This window comes from Columba livia, chromosome Z (genome assembly GCF_036013475.1).
Source record: "Columba livia isolate bColLiv1 breed racing homer chromosome Z, bColLiv1.pat.W.v2, whole genome shotgun sequence".
Taxonomy (NCBI): Eukaryota; Metazoa; Chordata; class Aves; order Columbiformes; family Columbidae; genus Columba; species Columba livia.
In genome coordinates, this window is record NC_088642.1 from 82,714,462 (window position 1) to 82,732,933 (window position 18,472).

The 18,472-nt window shown below is 49.4% G+C and overlaps 1 protein-coding gene and 1 long non-coding RNA gene across 5 annotated transcripts; one reads left to right on the forward strand and one right to left on the reverse strand.

The window, feature by feature from the left end:
- The first annotated feature begins 45 nt into the window (after positions 1–45).
- On the forward strand, positions 46–12,134 carry NR2F1 (nuclear receptor subfamily 2 group F member 1). 4 transcript variants are annotated; one of them, XM_065046973.1, is made up of 4 exons: positions 2,551–2,707; positions 4,636–4,750; positions 5,681–6,208; positions 10,967–12,134. In XM_065046973.1, the coding sequence occupies exons 2-4, from the start codon at positions 4,738–4,740 to the stop codon at positions 11,245–11,247; spliced, it is 822 nt and encodes a 273-aa protein (XP_064903045.1). In that variant the 5' UTR covers positions 2,551–2,707; positions 4,636–4,737; the 3' UTR covers positions 11,248–12,134. The 4 variants fall into 4 exon arrangements, with proteins under 4 accessions (XP_064903044.1, XP_064903045.1, XP_064903046.1 ...); XM_065046974.1 differs by having other exon boundaries at positions 2,579–2,707; positions 4,685–4,750; XM_065046972.1 differs by lacking the exon at positions 4,636–4,750 and having other exon boundaries at positions 46–2,707.
- A 520-nt stretch (positions 12,135–12,654) lies between these two features.
- LOC135577402 (uncharacterized) lies at positions 12,655–18,104 on the reverse strand. Its single transcript, XR_010469194.1, has 2 exons — positions 14,422–18,104; positions 12,655–14,330 (listed from the first exon to the last, which is right to left on the reverse strand). It is a non-coding gene; the product is annotated as an uncharacterized LOC135577402 (long non-coding RNA).
- Positions 18,105–18,472: the final 368 nt, after the last annotated feature.

The window sequence follows — 18,472 nt, forward strand, 5'->3', positions numbered from 1 at the left end:
TCCCTTCCCCATCCCAGTCGGTAGGTAGCGGAGAATTAAAAAAAAAAAATAAAAAAAAAAATTAAAAAGAAGGTGGGGGTGTGAAGCGCTGGGGGGGCAACCAATAGAGTGAAGGAGGCTTGGCTAACCTTAGCCTCCCATTTTCTCTCCCCCCAATTCAGGGCTCTGACCAGTCAGTCGCCTTTGATTATCAGTTGCCAGCAGCCCTTCTCTTGGCTCCTTGACACGAGCTCCATATAAGGCAGCGATCTCCATAGAAACGTGTCAGTTTCAATAGTAGTGTCAAAGTTCACTATATACAGACATTCGCGCAGATCCCCCTTTCGGAAACATTGCTCTGCTAGGCTTCCCGTTTAAACGCATTCATTTTTTGGGTCTCTCGATCTCTCTCTCTCTCTCTCTCTCTCTCCCCCCCCCCCTCCCCTTTCTTGCATATTCTATTAGTTGTGTGCTTCCCCCCCCCTTCATCTCCCTCTTCTCCTTCCTTTTCTTCTTTTTTCCACCCTTCCTCCTTGTGTCTTTCGCTTCATTCCTGCAGGAGAAGAGGAGAGAGGTGAAACTAAAAAAAAAAAAAAAAAAAGAAAAAAAATCTCGGAAAGAAAGGAAAAAGGGGAAAAAGCAGAGAGAGAGACGGGGAAAAAAAAAAACCCGGAGAGAGAGAGCGAACGCATTCACATCTTAATACCGTTATTATTTTGACCATTCCTGCCTATTTTTTTATTTTGGGGGAGGGCTTCGCTTCTGGCTGATGAGTTTTTACCCGAAATACTTTTTTTAGGCAAACAAACAAAAAAAAAAAAAAAAAGAACGTTTTGGGGGGCGATTTCCACCGATTTTTTTTATTATTATTTTTTTTCCTCGCAACCGGCATCGTGCACTCTCACGAGAGAAGAAGAAGGAAGGGGCAAGAAAGAGGAAAAGAAGAGGATTTATTTACCCGACCTACTTTGGATCTCTCTTTTTCCTGCGCGTGTCATTATTATTCCCGTTCTCTATTTTTACACTTCGCCGTGAATTCGTCTCCTCTGCGAATTTAGTCACATCCGATTTTTTTTTTTCGAATTTTTTTCTCTTTTTTTTTAAAAAAAAAAAAAAAGGAGAGAGAGAGCGCGAGCAAGCGAGAGAGACAGAGAGCGAGAGAGAGCAGCTCGGGAGAGAAAGAGCAGCGACCGGCAACCTCCTCCTCCTCCTCCTCCTCCGCCGCCGCGACAGGAGATCAAACTGCCTCAGCTCCCCGCCCGCCTCCGCCGCGCTCCCCGGCTCCACCGCCCTGAATGGCTGACGGCGCCCTGCCCTGGACCTGGCCCCCGGACACCTCCATGCCCTGATCGCCGGCGGACGGCTCCTCTCTGCACCTCCCGCCTTCCCGAGAGCCCCGCACCGGCACCGGCGGCTGCAGCGGCAGCGGGAGCAGCCTCCGCGGGAGCGGCGGCGGCCGGGCCCCGGCGGCGGCGAGCGGCGAGCGGCGACCTCCTCCTCCTCTTCCTTCCCCTCCTCCTCCTCCTCCTCCTCCTCCTCCTCCTCCCTCTCCTCCTCCTCCTCCTCCTCGGCGGCGCGGCGGTTTCCTCTATGCCTGCACATCCTCCGCGCTCGTAGCGCCCGGACCGCGTGTGCCTGTGCCCGTGCGTGTGTGTGCGTGTGTGCGCGAGTGGGGAGCCGTGTGCCTGCGTGTGCGTGTCCGGCGTGTGACTCTCCTGAATGCCTCTCCCGACAGCCTTGTTTGCCGTTTCTGATTTTGCAACTTGAAGTGGCGGCGGGGGGGGGGGGGGAGGGCGAGGAGAGGCGGCGAGGAGAGCGGGAGTAGAGGGGGGAAGCGGCCAGGCGGGGGTCTTTTAAAGAAGGGGGGGTAGTGCAGGAAAGGGAAGGGAAGGAAAGGGAAAGGGAGGAAGAGGAAAGGGAAAGGGAAAAAAAAAAAGAGAGAGAGAGAGAGAGAGGGAGAAAATCCTCCGTTGCCCCCTCCCCCTCCCTAAAAAAAAAAAAAAATAGCGAGAGCGCGAGCGAGAGGAGGGGGGCTCGCGGCGAAAAATAAATAAAATAAAGAAAACGGCAGGAGCGGCTCCAGCCGGCAGCAGCGGCGGCAGCAGGGCAGCGGCGGCGGCGGCGGCAGCCGAGGCGGAGGCAGGCGGCAGGCAGGGTCCCCTCGCTCCCCGCTCGCCCCCGGCGCCCGGCCGGCCGCCTCCCCCCCGCCCCCCGCCTCTCTCCCCGGCAGCCCGCAGCGAGACGCGCCGCTCCCCAGCACTTTTTTGGGCCCGAGATATGGCAATGGTAGTTAGCAGCTGGCGAGATCCGCAGGAAGACGTGGCCGGGGGCACCCCGAGCGGCCCCAACCCCGCCGCGGCGCAGCCGGCCCGGGAGCAGCCGCCCCAGCAGCAGGGAGGCTCGGCCGCTCCGCACACCCCGCAGACCCCCAGCCAGCCGGGACCCCCTTCCACGCCGGGCACGGCCGGGGACAAGGGAACGGGCCAGCAAGGCTCGGGTCAGAGCCAGCAGCACATCGAGTGCGTGGTGTGCGGGGACAAGTCCAGCGGCAAGCACTACGGCCAGTTCACCTGCGAGGGCTGCAAAAGTTTCTTCAAGAGGAGCGTCCGCAGGAACTTAACTTACACATGCCGCGCCAACAGGAACTGTCCCATCGACCAGCACCACCGCAACCAGTGCCAGTACTGCCGCCTCAAGAAGTGCCTCAAAGTGGGCATGAGGCGGGAAGGTGAATATTTCTTCCCTACTATGCTATCGCTCCCTCTTCCCCGCGGCTGTGCAGGCGTGCGTGTGCCAGGGCTCTCCCTCTATGTGTGTGTCTGCCTGTGCATACGCGCACACACGCGCACCTATATGCATATACATATATGTACACGCGCGCACACGCGTGCATATATATATATATATACATATATACAAAATTTACGGCTCTCCGTGGCGATCTAGGTCTCTCTGTATTTCCATGCACATGTCAATCTCACCCTCTGCCTGCACTCCATCTGGCAGCTTTGCGCCAGGTTTTCTTGTTATTGTTGATGGTGGTTGGTGGTGTTTTCTTTTTTGCTTTTCGGTTTGTGCCTCCTGCCCTCCTCCCGCTCCTCCCCACCCCCTTCCCCGGCACTGCCGCGCTCGCCCCTTCCCCGCTCATTGTGCCGAGAATTTATTAGTATTATTAGTATTATTATTATTACGATCGCTCGCTAAATATTTATCGTTTAGCCGCTGTCTCCGCTCCCGCGCGTGTGTGTGTGCGTGTGCGTGTGTGTGTTTGGATGTGGTTTTGTCTATTGTTGGCATGAGACCGGGGGGTGGGGGGAGATACATCTCTCTCCCGTACGAGATGTGCTTCCATTCAGCTTCCTTCCCCCCCACCCCTCCTTCCGCCCCATCATTTCTTTTTAAACCCGCTACACTTCTCGGTAGATCCATTTCCCAGCCTCATTTTTCACGAAAGAGAGATGAAAGACGTGTAAGTAGGGAAGAAAAGAGGAAAGGGGGTTAAAAAGAGGAAAGGGGAAAAGAAATTAAAAAAGAGGGGGAAATGTGCTACTGTATCTCCGCTTCCCTGTGCTTCACTGTGCCCCGGAGTGTGTTTCTGTGCGAGATTTGGCCTTGTTTTCACTCCATGCGTTCAAAGGAAAGTTTGTGACTGAACCGGGTTTCTGCTTCACTTCTGTCATTTCTTTTTTTTTTTTTTTTTTTTTAGCACGCTGCTCATTTTATTTCTTCATCAAACTCCACCCTCTCCTTAAAGCCTGCATACAAATCGCGATTTATAACCTATTTACCGGTCCTTCTCATTTTAGCAGAATCCGCAGCCTGCATCTGGCAGCGGGCTCTTCACCATTTCCAACTGCTCTGCTATTTATTTTCCTTTTTTCCCTCCTCCTTTCCAAGAGTCACTGTGGTTTTCCTTGCGTTCAGGCTCATTCTCGCGTAGGAAGATTTCCTGCCCTCCTTTCTCCTCGAAATGTGTTATCTCGGTTTGCAGTTAAAGTTTACCCTGTGACTGTCGTTAAAGATGTCTTAGAGTCACATCAGCGAAACAGTCGGTTTTGCGGAGTGGGGATTACCACTGCCTTAATTGGTTTTTAAATTATATTTTATATGCCACGAGAAAAAGGAATTGAAGCTGCTCCAGATCTGAAAGAGCTCGCAAATATGACGACTTCATTGATAGCTTCAGGGGCTGTTAGGAGGCGTCGGGGGGGGCGGTGGGGAGGCGAGGGGGGGGGAGGAAAAAAGAAGTTAGAATTGTGCTCTCGGTTAATTGAAAAATAACTGCCAAGTTTACAAGCAGATTGAGAGGGAGAGGTGGGCTGGAGGGCAGCAGGAGAGAGGTCCGGCCCGGGAGGGCTCTTTGGGGAAGAAAAGAGAAAGTTGGGAAAATGTGGCACGCCGGAAAGATGAGTGACCTGTGTGTGTGCGTGTGTGTGTGTGTGCGTGTCTGTGTGTGCAGGGAACGAGCCTGAGTAGTCGTATCTCCCCCCTGAAGTTACCTTTGTTTACATGGCATGCGGCTGCAAACGCTGGCACTGATGGAGTAAAACACGCACACACACACTAAAAAAAAAAACCAACTTTGGTCAGCTTTCGGGACTCGAGGCATGCTTACGCTCTGTGTGGAGATGGTTAATGAATCCAGTGTTTTTGCAGTTGCAAGCTTGTGCATTCACTGTGCAACGCTGACTGCAGGCTTTTGCAGTGGCAACAGCGCACCAAAGATATTAATTACACCGTCCCCTTTTTTTTCCACGAATGTTTGGCTATTGTAAGTTCGGACCTTTTTTTGTTTTATTTCTCCCCTTCCCTTGATAATATTTAATCTTTCTCTTCCTTTTAGCAGGGAGAACTTTGCTGGGCGGGGGAGGTGGGGGGGTCCTCTATGGAAAGCTGGTTCTGTGTAATAAAGTTAGCAGTGGGGAGCTGGGGGGCTGCGACCTGTTCCAGCTCGAAGGGTAACGACGCGGTATTTTTGAAGAATACGGACGCATTTATTACCTTTATGAATTTTATTTTAAAAAAAAATTCATTTTATTTCAAAAAGAGACACAGCAGTTCGCTTGTAAATCTCAGTGCTACCAGGGCAATCGGCTGGGATCCACAACAGAGCTTGGCTATATTTTTAACAGCTGGCTGTGATTTTTAACCCCACTTTCTCACCACCCGGAGGATTTCTTTGATTTTTTTTTCTTTTTTTTTCTTTTTTTTTTTTTTTTTATTTTTTAACGTGCGGGGCTGTCTTTTGTTGCGAGAGGGGAGGGGGCCGGGAGGGAAGAGAAGGGGGGGGGGTACGGATTTGTCTTGTTTGCCTTGGCTTTTTTTTTTTTGCTTTTTTTTTTCTTTCTTTTTAATCTGTGTTTATTTTGTGAAGCTTGTCTGCATTGGGGGCGGGAGGGGGGCGGGGGGGTGGTGCTGAGCGCTTGGCTGCCGCTGGGTTGGGGCTGCCCGAGCAAGGGGTCGGGGCCGGGGCCGTGTCCGGGCGGGGGGGGCGATGCAGGTCGGTTGCAGCTGCCCGGCTCCGCATGCCTCTGTCTGTCCGTGCCTGTGCGTGTGCCGGGGGCGAGGCGTGGAGGGGGGAGGTTGGTGTGTGTAAAAGAAGCCCGGCATTGTCTCCGGCTGGCTGGCAGCGCCGCCGGGGCGATGCCTGCTATCCTCCTGGATGCACATTTCCTCTCCCTTCTCTCCTTCTTGTTGTCAGCGGTTCAGCGAGGAAGGATGCCGCCCACCCAACCCAACCCCGGCCAGTACGCCCTGACCAACGGAGACCCCCTGAACGGGCATTGCTATCTCTCGGGATACATCTCCCTGCTGCTGCGGGCCGAGCCCTACCCCACCTCCCGCTACGGCAGCCAGTGCATGCAACCCAACAACATCATGGGCATCGAGAACATCTGCGAGCTGGCCGCCCGCCTGCTCTTCAGCGCCGTCGAGTGGGCCCGCAACATCCCCTTCTTCCCCGACCTGCAGATCACCGACCAGGTGGCCTTGCTGCGGCTCACCTGGAGCGAGCTTTTCGTCCTCAACGCCGCCCAGTGCTCCATGCCCCTCCATGTGGCCCCGCTCCTGGCCGCCGCCGGCCTCCACGCCTCCCCCATGTCGGCCGATCGCGTCGTCGCCTTCATGGACCACATCCGCATCTTCCAGGAGCAGGTGGAGAAGCTGAAGGCGCTGCACGTCGATTCGGCCGAGTACAGCTGCCTGAAAGCCATCGTGCTCTTCACCTCAGGTGAGGAGGGAGGGCGGGGGGGGGGGACCGTCGTGGTGGGGGGAAAAAAAAGGCGGAAAAATTATATATATATGTATTTTTTTTAAGAAAAAAGACGTAAGGCCGAGGTAGCAAAGCGCCCGAGGGGATAAACCCCGGCCCAGGGATCAACCTCCTCCTCAGCCCCACCATGTTGGCATTGCACCCCCCTCCCCCCCCAAAAATGCTAAAAAAAAAAAAAAAAAGAAAGATAAAAAAATGAAGTGTAGGCGGTGGAAACATGCATGTTAACAATTTTTCCCTGTGATAGATGGTTCGAATTAACTAGCGGGAAAGTGCATTAGCGTCGCCTTTGAAGTGCTCTGGTCGTAGCCTATAAGAATATAATACATCTTCTATTATTGTAACCTGCGAGGGAGAAATTTATAAACATCAAAGGCGAACGATGTGGAGGAAATATAGGAAATGGAAACAAGGCGAGATAAGAGGCCTGGCAGTGTCATTTTTTAATTATTATTCTAATTATCGCCACGATGGGGCTAATTGCCACTTTTTCTGCTTGTTTGTTTTTCCTTCTTCCTTCTTTTATTTTTTCCCGCCCCCCTCTCCCCTGTCCCCTTTGCTCCTCTCTTGTCCCGGTTTCTCCCCGCCTTTTCCAAACCAGTCGTCCCGGTTAGCAATGCCTAAACAGCTCCGATAAATCTGGCTTAAAACTAGGCCGAGGCAAAATTAAAAGCATTCCTGAACAAAGATGGCAAATCGTTCAAAGGCCTTGTTTAACAGTAAGCAGTTTATAATCCATCAATATTTGTTGCCTTTCATGCATGAAAAATAGTATTTACATTGTATTAAAATGACTCCTAAATTTGCACAATATTGTAATGTAGCAAATGTAGTATAAATATCGATTTGAACATCAGATAATTTATTTAGACAGGAGTATCTAATTTGTATGCAGGGTGGTCGGAGACATGTACTGTGACTGCCCCCTTTTACTTCCAGTGCAAATGCAGTCTCGCAGTGTTGGAGGGAATATTTCTTTGTACAGGATAAAGAGCAGATCTTAAAGCAAATGGAAGATTTACTGAATAGCCAGCTCGACATTTTAATGTGTTTTATCTTAATAAGTCTTCTTGATGGAAACATGTTTTTCAAAAGTGACAAAGAGACCTGCCGGCATTTATCAGGCTGATTTAACTCCGCAGCTTGCCTGCAGACTCACAGACTTTCCTTTCCCATTCATTTCAGGGTGCTCATCGATACAACAGGGACAGGAGTGGGGAAGAACCCTTCTCTTTTTTTTATATTATTGTGATTATCATTAATTTTTTTTGCCAGACCCAACTTTGAGAGATTCTTCCCAAGAAGAGGGGGGCTGGCCTGTGCCTTGGCCCTTCCACACATCAAAGGCCCCAGGAAGGCGATTGGGGACTTATTTGGGGGGTATTCTAATTCTTTCTCACTTTCGTTTCTTACCCATCCCATCTCCCCCCTTCACCTTCACCAAACAATTGACCTTGGCTAGAAATGCAGTTAGTGGCTTTAAGGGAGACTTTCATTTACATACATTAGGAAAAAAGGTAATAACTAATTGTTTGCGAGGGGAGAAACTCCATCCCACAATGGTGCGGAGCCTGAATGGGGCTGAGGAAGGGAACAATAATATTATTTCGGAGCAGGATCGCACGGAGCATCTCAGAAAATGGAAATACAGCTGTCAGGAGTAATCTACCCCTTACCCCCATCCGCACATTTCCACTTTTCACTAAACTTGTTTTGATTGCTTAGCCAGAGGGGAATTCATGGGAAGCCTTTCTCAAAGTCATCCAACTTTTAAACAAACTTTGACTGATGGAAAAGACATTTTTAGGCATATTGTCCTAAGTCCTTTGCTAAGGCCTAAGTGCTTAAAGCTGGCATGGGTTTCTCCTGTTGTGGTTTTTACATTCGGGCTCCGGATAGCATGTATTTAATCCGTAAAATTCTGGACACCATCCAACGACTGGGTCATGACCCAAAATCTGCTCCTTTCTTGCCTCCTTTTTTTTTTCTGTTTTTCTTTTATTCTTTTTTTTTTCTTTTTTTTTTTCCCCTTTTTTTTTGTTTGGTCCACAAACTTTAGAGTTATTAATTCCCACACCTACCTCTTCCTCATCATAAATAAATGTTTCCAGGTAGGGACCGAGCCAGACAACATAAATCCAATAAATCTATTTGCAGCGCAATAAGAACTTTGATTTCTAGTTAGATGCCAGCTGATTACATCTATATTTTCTGAACACTAAACTCTTCTGAACGTGTAATATGAAATACATTCCCGCCACTACAAAGAGGAAGGCTGGAGTGTGCTGAACAGTAATGGTTATTTATTTACATAATTTCTTTTCCATAGACTGCAGGAAGAAATATAGAGCTTTCCCTTATTGACACACTGCCATATAAAAAAGTGAGACACACACAGGATTTTCACATTAGCCCACTTTCTGAGATGGAATAATAATTCACATCCAGTAAACATGGATTGCTTTATTTCTCCAATGGATTGCACCTCTCTGGGCTCCATAATCTAATCGAGCTGTGCATCCCTTAATTATTATTATTTTTAATCCTGTTCTGAGGGAAGAGTTAAGCCATCCCACTGCCACCTTTAAGGAAGCAGAATAAAACCCGAGTAAAGGCATATGCCAGGCCATTTAAAATAATTAAAACTCAATAGATTTTATCGGCATGAGAAAATCCTGAGTATTTGAACGTCTAAGGCAAAACCCAAGGCGTATTTTTCCAACCGCCCCCCTCCCCAGGCTGTTGCCCTTCTAGCGAACAACTTCGCTGTCCACATTGTCCAGTGACCTGCAGTTATAGGTGCACTTATCATAAATATCTGATAAATATTTTACTAACCTTAAGGGTATGACATATGGGGCATAAAGAAAAAAGCCCTGCTAGGGTGTCAGTAAGACCCTTTCATATTGCATTGTTTGGAAGTTGAATAGGATCCTAATGCATAATGGGCAGATAATGCATGTAAAATAGCAAGATATATGTAAATATGGAGTGTGATTTGTGGCAATCAACATATGAACAGGCCTGGTTTTTTGATATATATTGCAAACAAGAACAGGCCCGAGCTTTTGATAGATATATATGTTGCAACCTGGTGCTTTAGATGTTGCAAAATATCATTGCATTAAAGGTACAGTATGGATTAGCAGAGCAGCCTGGCTCAGATAATTGTATATCTGAGGGATGCCAAGTCCGAAGCTCAGGTCAAAGGTTCTCCTTCTCAGAAGTTCCTGAATTATGGCTTGTTTTATTTGTATTTTTGCTCGAGGCCATAGTATTGTAGATGAAGGTGTTCAGAAATCTTTGTAAAGCCAGTTCTTCATGTGTGAAGACTAAAACTTCAAAAATGTGGTTGCGACAGATTTGATTTTTTTTTTCTTTTTTTTTTTTTTTTGCTTTGGCTTTGAATAATTTGTGGTGTCTTTCCAGGGTCATAATTCTACATTCACAATTTTGTAATGTCCTTTTGGGGGCCATTAACATGCATTAATTTATATTCGGATCTATATATTAGCAAAGTCTGGCTTTGATCTGTGTTAAACCGCACTGCCAGCTGACTGCCTCCCTCTGATCCTGATGTTTTATTTTAAATATTTATTATTAATCTCCGAAACAATGTGGATGATTTCAACCACCCGGGCACAACCACCACTTTTCCACCACCGCAGTTTCCTGCACAAGTCCCTCAACAAGCAGCCGGTGCAGAATTATGCCCTGTTTGGAGTTATGTGTTAACAGAGATAGGATGTGAGCATGTGTGTGAGCGCACAGATGCATCTATACCTCTCTGCCCGTATCTACACACTCACGCACACGCAGAATAACGTACATAGGTACAAGTGCACGGATGCGAAGGGTTTCTGCTCTCGGATTAGTAGGCATTTGCCCAGGTCGCATCACTCTGCAAGGTGCCCAGGGGAATGTTTCCAGTCGTATACGTGCCATAGGGACCTATAGGGAGGCCACATTTAGGCAAAGCTCACCCGCCGCAGCTTTGTGTCTGAGAGCTGCAGGCGCCGGCTCAGCGCAAACCCGGACTAACCCAGACGCTTTCCGCCGGATTTATCGCACAGCCCCGCAAAGACGCGGCCGATCTGCCATCGCTGGCGGTGGGGCAGGAACAGAGGGCACCCCCTTTTCCCCCTGTAACCCCCGGCCGTCGCCCTGCCAGCCACTGCAGTCCCAGTCGCTGTCTCCCTCTGATGTGCAGCCATCAACAAACTCCCCCTGCCTCCCTCTGCGTGTGCGCGCCTCTGATTTTTTATCTTTTATTATTATTTTCCTCAATACTCCCCTTTTCACCCTCCTTCGGTGTTATTTGACGGGGGCTGGCCCCGACTGCTCCCTGGAGCCGGGACCGCCCTTGCAGGGTCGGAGTGTCCGGGGACGAGGCGCGGGGGTGGGAATAGGGGCGCTGGGCTGGGTGTGGGCACCCCACCGCATCCCCCGTGGAAATACCCACGGGGTCGGCGAGTAGCGGGAAGGTCGCGTTATTTATTCGGCGGCGATGCGGGATGGAATGATGGGGGCAGGAGAAGGGGTGGGGGGTGCGCCTTTGGAGGTGCCCCCCCATCCCAGCGGCGCTTCCCCGTGCACTTGTCCGCCACTAACCATCTCCCCCCCTCCCTTCCTCCTCCTCCTCCTCCTCTCTTTCCTTCCCCCCCCCGCCGCCGCCGTTCCGCGGCTGCCTCCGCGGGCGCGGTGCGCGGCGGGCAGATGCCTGCGGCCTGTCGGATGCTGCGCACATCGAGAGTCTGCAGGAGAAGTCTCAGTGCGCGCTGGAGGAGTATGTGCGGAGCCAGTATCCCAACCAGCCCAGCCGCTTCGGGAAGCTGCTGCTGCGGCTGCCCTCATTGCGCACCGTCTCCTCCTCCGTCATCGAGCAGCTCTTCTTCGTCCGCTTGGTAGGTAAAACCCCCATCGAAACCCTCATCAGGGACATGCTACTGTCGGGGAGCAGCTTCAACTGGCCTTACATGTCCATCCAGTGCTCCTAGAGCCCGTCCCGCACCCCCGGCGGAGAGGCGGCGGAGCAGCGGAGGCGGGAGCGCTCGCACCGAGGGGCAGTAGGGGTGCGGGGGGGGCCCGGGAGGCGGACACTGAACAAAAGAAAGGGCCGAGTAGGAGCAGAGGTGTGGCCGTGGTGGGGAGAAGGACGGACCTCGCGTCCGTGGAGGTTGTGGTGTTTCGCTTATTTTTTTTGTTTTCTTTTTTTTTTTTTTTTTCGGAGAGGAGGAAAAATAATAATAATAATAAAAGAGACAAAAAAAAAGGCAAAAAAAATATTAAAAATAAAAAAACATACAAAAAAATGAGTATTGAGGGGATATTAATCACACCTGAAGGGGATACTGGATCTTCCAGGATTTATTGTGGACTGTTGTTGATATATGCTGTACAGTAACAAACAAAACAAAACGCGTTGAAACTGAACTGAACCTTGTGTAGAATGAAAAAGAAAAAAAAAACAACAACAAGCAAGCAAGCAAACAAAAAGATTCCACGCGCAAACACTTACCACGAGCATTGTTACTCATTTTGTAAAATATTAGTCTTTATTTTCATTTTTTGTAAAACTTACAACATCGTATGCGCATAAAGGAAAAAAAAAAAAGAAACGAGAATTAGGGGAAAATAACATTTTCCAAATAATTATAAAAAAATTGTCCTGTGTCTATGTATCTATATCTGTTTTGTATTTTTTTCTGGTTCCAAACCAGGTTTCCTGTGATTCTATACTAATAATTTTTGATATAACCCTTTGCTTCTTATAATGAGTGCGATATATGTTGTCGAAGCTGTTCTTCAAGAATTAAAATTGAAGTGAGAATTTAAACAAAAATAAAAGGATTTAGCAAAAAAAACCCAACTTATCACCCCACAACCCATGAGTCTTGTTGCTTGAAACATGCCAACAATTCACCAAAAAGAAATAAAATAAAATAAAAAATATCTCCCTGGATTTTTAACTCCTGTATTGGTGTTAAAAGGGAGAACTTAGGAAATACTTGTGAAGGGTAACCAAGTTGCGCAAACCACATGGTGTTCCAACACTGACTTGACTGTGTAAGCTTAGGACTGAGCTTATCAAGGCCTACAAGATGGAGAGGGACATGGTGTGGTGCTGTAGGTAACCTCACCTGGCTGGGACTTCAGAACTGGCCTCTCCAACAAGGCTGACAGGCCCACCATGCTGGCCCACCCCTTTTTTTGAAACACCTTTTCCCCATCAACTGGAGTTTCTGCCAAGTTCACACCTTGCTGCTTGTTCTTAGACGCCACGCACACGGATGGAAGTCACCATATGCCACCACTGCTGCGTGTGCAGCGAGCAGCGCACCGTCACCATGACTCCTGCTCGGTGCAGACATGGTGACTTTCTGTTTTCGGGGCTCTTGGGGTGGTTTTCTTTTTCTTTTTTTTTTTTTTTTTTTTTTGCTTCTTTTCTCTTCTTTTCCACCCCAAGGACTCACAGACCCCGGCGTGTGCTCCGATGTGCATGCCTTGTGCTTGCTGTCAGCCGAAACATCCCTCTCGCTGTTTCTCCTGACTCCAGTCGCTGCGTGTGGAGGGTATTCCCAGCCCATTAATATAGAAATCCAACTGGAAGCTTGCTCGTTGGGTGGCAAGCCAGCGCGTTTCGTGTGTGCTCATGTGCCATGGCCACGTATGCCATGGTTGCCCACCTCAGGGGCCCAAGCCCTGTGCCAAAAGCCCTGCTTGGTTTCAGCTCATGCCTTTTTTTTTTTTTGGCAAAGAAAATTTAAAATTGTTTCTGTAATGGAGCTCCTTTGAAGGTAAAGGCTTCACAATGCGTCTAGCTGGTGGTGCAGATCTCTGTAACAGCTTTCAGTGCATTAATGTTTTATAGGATCTGAGACGGAGCTGTAAGAACACATACTACCAAGGGAGCTCTTTCTTAACGTATTAATAAAGCTGGATCTTTAAAAATAACATTCCCCCCCTCTCACAGACACCTCCTGTGCCCTCCAAACAAGCTCGGATGAGGCAGGCTTTTCAGTTTGTGGAGTCACAGGCAATGTTTTCCTTTTAATTTGCTGTCCTCCATACTCTCCTTCTCTCTCTCCCCCTCTCTCTCCTTTTTTTTTTTTGCATTAACAAGATCCTTCAATCCAACCCGCTTGGGGTTTTTAATATTCTAGGCGCAGCAGATCCGAGGCGAGAGCAGCTCTATACAGTAGGCACTTATAGCTGGATAATCAACATTGCGGGCAGATCCTCTATGGGGGTAGAGCCCATTTCAGGGTGGAGAAGCGGCCTGTACTCATAGGTGCTGGGGGGGGGGGCGGGATGGATGATTCCAGACCTTGGGGCACAAGGATAGGAAATAGACAGACAGACAGATGTCCTCCCTTTTCTCACATGGACGCTGTGCAGGCGACAGCTTTGTTCCTCACCCTGGTCACCTTCCTTGGGCAGAGGGGGGTCCAGCAGCCCCTCCAGGCTGCCAAGGGAGATGCTCAGTACTCTGAGCACCTCTTCAGCATCACTTTTGGGTGGGATAGGTGACTAGGGACTCAACTGGGTTAGTCATTAGAAACAAACAAACAGAAGCCAAAACCAACAATGTAAAACTCAGCAAAACAACAACAACAAAAACCCACCCACACACAAAACCAACAGAACAGGAAAAAAATTAAACCAAACAAATGGGGATACGGAAGAGAAAGACAGGTCTCGGTTTCTTCCAATGAGATGTAAATATATTCATTACAGTGATATCCCACTGATGAAAACAGATAAACTTTTTCGTAGGTCAGAAACGTATTTTTCAATTAATTTTCATATTTATGAATAATAATAACAACATACTGGTTGCCAAGAAACTTGCAGGTGTAGAGGGGGTGTACAAGATGCACTTATTTCCATGTATGTGCCTAGAAAGAAGTGTTTCAATCCCTTATTAAACTTTGCTTATAAGACAGTATCGTGTTCTGAAGTGTTAACTACCCCAGTCTGCGTTGTGTCGATGGATGTTTTCCTTTGCCAGCCTCCAGCCTCTCGGGCACTCATACCATGGCTAAAAATATTGTATCATCACGTCACCGAGCGCTATTTGCTAAGAAAAAAAAAAAGACAATATATTAATATGGAGAGGGGCCATGGTCCCTCTGCAAGTTTCTGCTGACTTGTTCAAACCTACAACATACTGATTTGAAAGCAACTCCAGATCCATTTTTCCTGCCTTTTAGTTGCTGGGCACTGGGGCACTGTCCTCAGGGCTCGGATCCCGCAAGGCCTGCTGGGCGGGTTGGGCAGGGTCCCCTGCTCCATCCTTCCATTCTTCCATCCCTCCATTCTTGTATCCTTCCATCCCTCCATCCGTCCATTCTTTTATTCTTCCATCCCTCCACCCCTCCATCCCTCCACACTCAATCCCTCTATCCCTCTATCCCTCTGTCCCTCTATCCCTCTATCCCTCCATCCCTCCACCCTCCATTCCTCCATCCCTCCACCCTCCACCCCTCCATCCCTCCCTCCATCCCTCCAACCTCCATCCCTACACCCTCCATCTTCCATCCCTCCATCCCCATTCTCCATCCTTCCATCCCTCCACCCTCTACCCCTCCATCCCTTCATCCCTCCATCCCTCTATCCCTCTATCCCTCGATCCCTCGATCCCTCGATCCCTCGATCCCTCGACCCCTCCACCCTCCATTCTCGATCCCTCCATCCCTCCATTCCTCCACCCTCCATCTCTCCACACCCCGCCCTTGCTGTGCAGGGCTCCGCGGCCCTTCTACGCTCACCCCGACAGCGCTTCAAGGCGGGGGGGAAAGCAGGGAGTAGGTGGGATTTGACGGGGGAGGGAGCAACAACCCTCCCACCCCAGTCAAGGCAGGGGACTCGCTCAGGGCACGACAGATACAAAAGGCCCCCCCACCTCTTAGCTCCTCGCTAACTAGTTCGCCTCCTCCCACTGCCCAATTAGGCCTTTTCTATATGTGCAATCGAATAAATATTTGGAAATGGTGCTAAATGGTAGGTTGAACCCGAGGTGAGGCGGGGGAGCTCCTCAGGGCAGAGGGCGATGAGCTCATTCCCGCGGGGAGGGGTATCGACAAACTTCCCTCGGACCCCTCGAAATGAAGTGGAATTGGCGGGCGTGGGGATGTGACCCCACGGAGAGTGGCCTCTCTCGCAGTCACCACGAAAAGCGGCTGGGCCAGATTTAAAAAGGGTCTTTCCCTGCGAGGTACGTGGAGGGTCTCGCGTGGAAAAACTCCGGCTCGGGGTCATTGCGAGTGGCAGCAGAACTAATGCAAGGAAAAGTGAATTCTGCGTTGCTTTACCCCTAGGAAAGTGTTTGGTTCCTCACGCAAAGAGAGAAATGTATGTTATCCGACGGAAAGGACTTAATAGACCCTTTGTTTTCTATTTTTTCTTTCTTTCTTTTTTTTTTTTTTTTTTTAACACATATATGTTTGTTAAATTACCTGTGGGGTACAGCAGCCACGCAACTTCCCAACGCACAGCAGATGTGACCCCACGGCCGAGGGATGCGCAAGCAAGGCTGGCGGGGATGAACCCTCCGGCGGACGGACAGAGGGACGGCGGGAGGCGGGGGGGCGTCAATTCTTGCTGCAGCCGCCCCCACAGCGGAGTCCGAGCGCGCAGCCATTCATAGGCAATGTCCGCGAACGCGTGTGCACGGCTATTACGGACACTGTCGACATGCTTCCTCCGGTTTCATGGGCCATTTTCACTATTCAAAGGGTTAGTTTTTAAGTCTTGAAGTAGTGAGTTTGGAGGTTTGTTTTTTTGAGGGTTTTCTTGGTGGTCTTTTTCTTAGCCCGCCCCGTGTGTTTATCCTGTTTGGTCTCTGCTTTTCTGAGAGAGGTAGGAATCGGTCCCCTCGCCTTTGCCCACTTTTATTCCCGTTTCTTTCCATCTTAGTGCTAATTTCAGAAGCGGCGTGACCTCCACGAAAACGTGCCTATATATTTGTTTTTAAAGTCTCCATTTCTAATTGGCTTCACAGTCACTGACTTTGACGTGAGATTTTTTTTGTTTAGACACCCCCCCCCTCCCATTTAATCCCCAGTGGGTCAGAGCGGCTGAGAATGAGTGTTCTGCAGTGATTCCGTAGTGCAGTAAGAAAGGGAAATAAATGCATTTCAAAAGCCACAACTCATGGCTGCCACCAGCAAACCCCTCGCACGACTTGCCCGGGTACCTTGCAAACCTGCCAGGTTTCCTGGTGGTGTGGGGTATCCCTCCTACGAAAAGGCGTTTTCGAGGGGAAAATAATGTAAAAGGAGAAAAAAATAGAGAAAAACAACAACAAAAAGAAAAAAGGAGAGAGAGAGAAAGAGAAAGAGAAGGAAGGTGGAAGAAAAGCAAAAAGAGGGTAAAGGGGGAAAAAAATCCAGATGCGTAATGGAGGAGGTAAGCTAGGGTGGAGATTCGAGAGCACAAGTGGAAACTAATAAAACTCTTGTTAAAGTGCTTGCTCAGGATCCATGGCGTCACCAGGTCTTTTACTTAGGAAGCCAAAGAGTTTTATTCCTAAATGAGTTAAAGAGCCATTTACCTCTGTCGTGTTCTATTCATCAAGCCACAAGTCGAGAGTCCCTAACATGAAACTATTTGTTTGCTTACACAACCAGCTGGGTGCAATTTCACGTCTGAGATATCTATCTGAAAGCGCCGCTCATTTATTATCCTTACTTGTCAGCGAATCCATTTTCCAACTTTTTTTTTCTCCCCCACTCCCCCACCACCCCCTTCTTCATTCATTGAAGACTCTGGGTTTAAATGCTTCCTTAAATACTTCAGCACCTACCCCTTCTCCCTTCTGATCACCTTCAGCGCAAAATAGCTGGAGAATTAAGGCTGGAACTGCAGAGGTGGGGAAGGCGACCAATGCCCAAGGTGACTCTCTTATCACAGCTCCTGTCCCTCTCTCTCTCCTTCCCCCTTTCTCTCAAGGCTTGTCTGACAAAGGTTTGGGGGTGTTTTTCCCCTCTCGTCTCTTTTTTCAATGAGGGCATCCCCGCTGGACATTTTTCCCTGGATTCCTCGGTGCAAGGTGCAGCCACCTGAAAAAATGAAATGATATTACCCATCTGTGGGGAGGCGTCGGAGGCTCCTCGACCTGACACTTTTGGGACCGCAGTGGGGGTGGGGGGCAGGTTGCCCCATGTTTGTGGTCACTGGTGTGCAAGGGCTTGTGTGCGGAGGGTATTCGGATGGATGCCTGAGGAGGGATGTCAGGATCTCTTCTCCCACCCCCACGTGGCTTCCACTAGAAATACAAAGACACTACGTGAAAACGGGCCCGATTGGGTTGTGAATGTAATTCCGAGGAAAGAAAACAATTAACAAAAGGGGCAGTGGGAAATTGTATCTCCCCTCCCTTCCCTTACCCCCAATTTTGAAAAATCAGGATAATGTGAGTAGTGTTTCAAAGCAGGACCGTCAGGCTGACAAGAGACTCACTGTTAGTAATCTCAATGATGGCTGTATAATAGTGTATATACATCTCCTTGTCTGCAGAACCCTCCATCAAGCTTAAAGCAATGGATCAAATCCAAAACTACAGGGTATAAAATATCCCCAGTTGTTAAAAAAAAAAAAAAAAAAAAAAAAAAGAAGAAGAAGAAAGGATGTGGAAGGGCGGGGGGGGAGGTTCCTTGAAGGAGAAGCGAGCTGGTGGCTGCGAGCTATCCTATTGTGTTGATTTAGGAAGACATTTGCTATATATAACGTTTAAGGCCGGTCATACCGCGGGTCGGCCAAATAAATAAAAGCACCGGCCAAAACGTGTGGTCGCGATTGATCCCTGTGAGGAGTGAGGGGTGTGTGTGTGTCAGAGACCCCTCGGCTGTGTCTGTGTGTCTGTCTGCGTGTGTGTGTCTGTGCCAGGATCTGCATCCCCCTCGCCGAGGGGCTGATTTACATTCCCCGGCAGCCCGTGGACCTGCGCTGACAACTAACAGAGATATCCAGCTCAGCGCTAGGCCTTCTCCTTTTGTCTGCAGACCCCCGCCGGCAGCGCGGACCCCCCCGCCCCTCTGCCCGCACCGCTGCCCGCACCGCTGCCCGCACCGCTGCCAGCCCACCAGCCGCCCCCCCACCTGCGCTGCCTGCGGTCCCCCGACAACGCACCTCCCCGGGCTCTTACTTCTATTTTCTTTTCTTTTTCTTTTTTTTTTTTTTTCTAACATCTGTATTTATTATCCACCCCGTCCCCTTCTC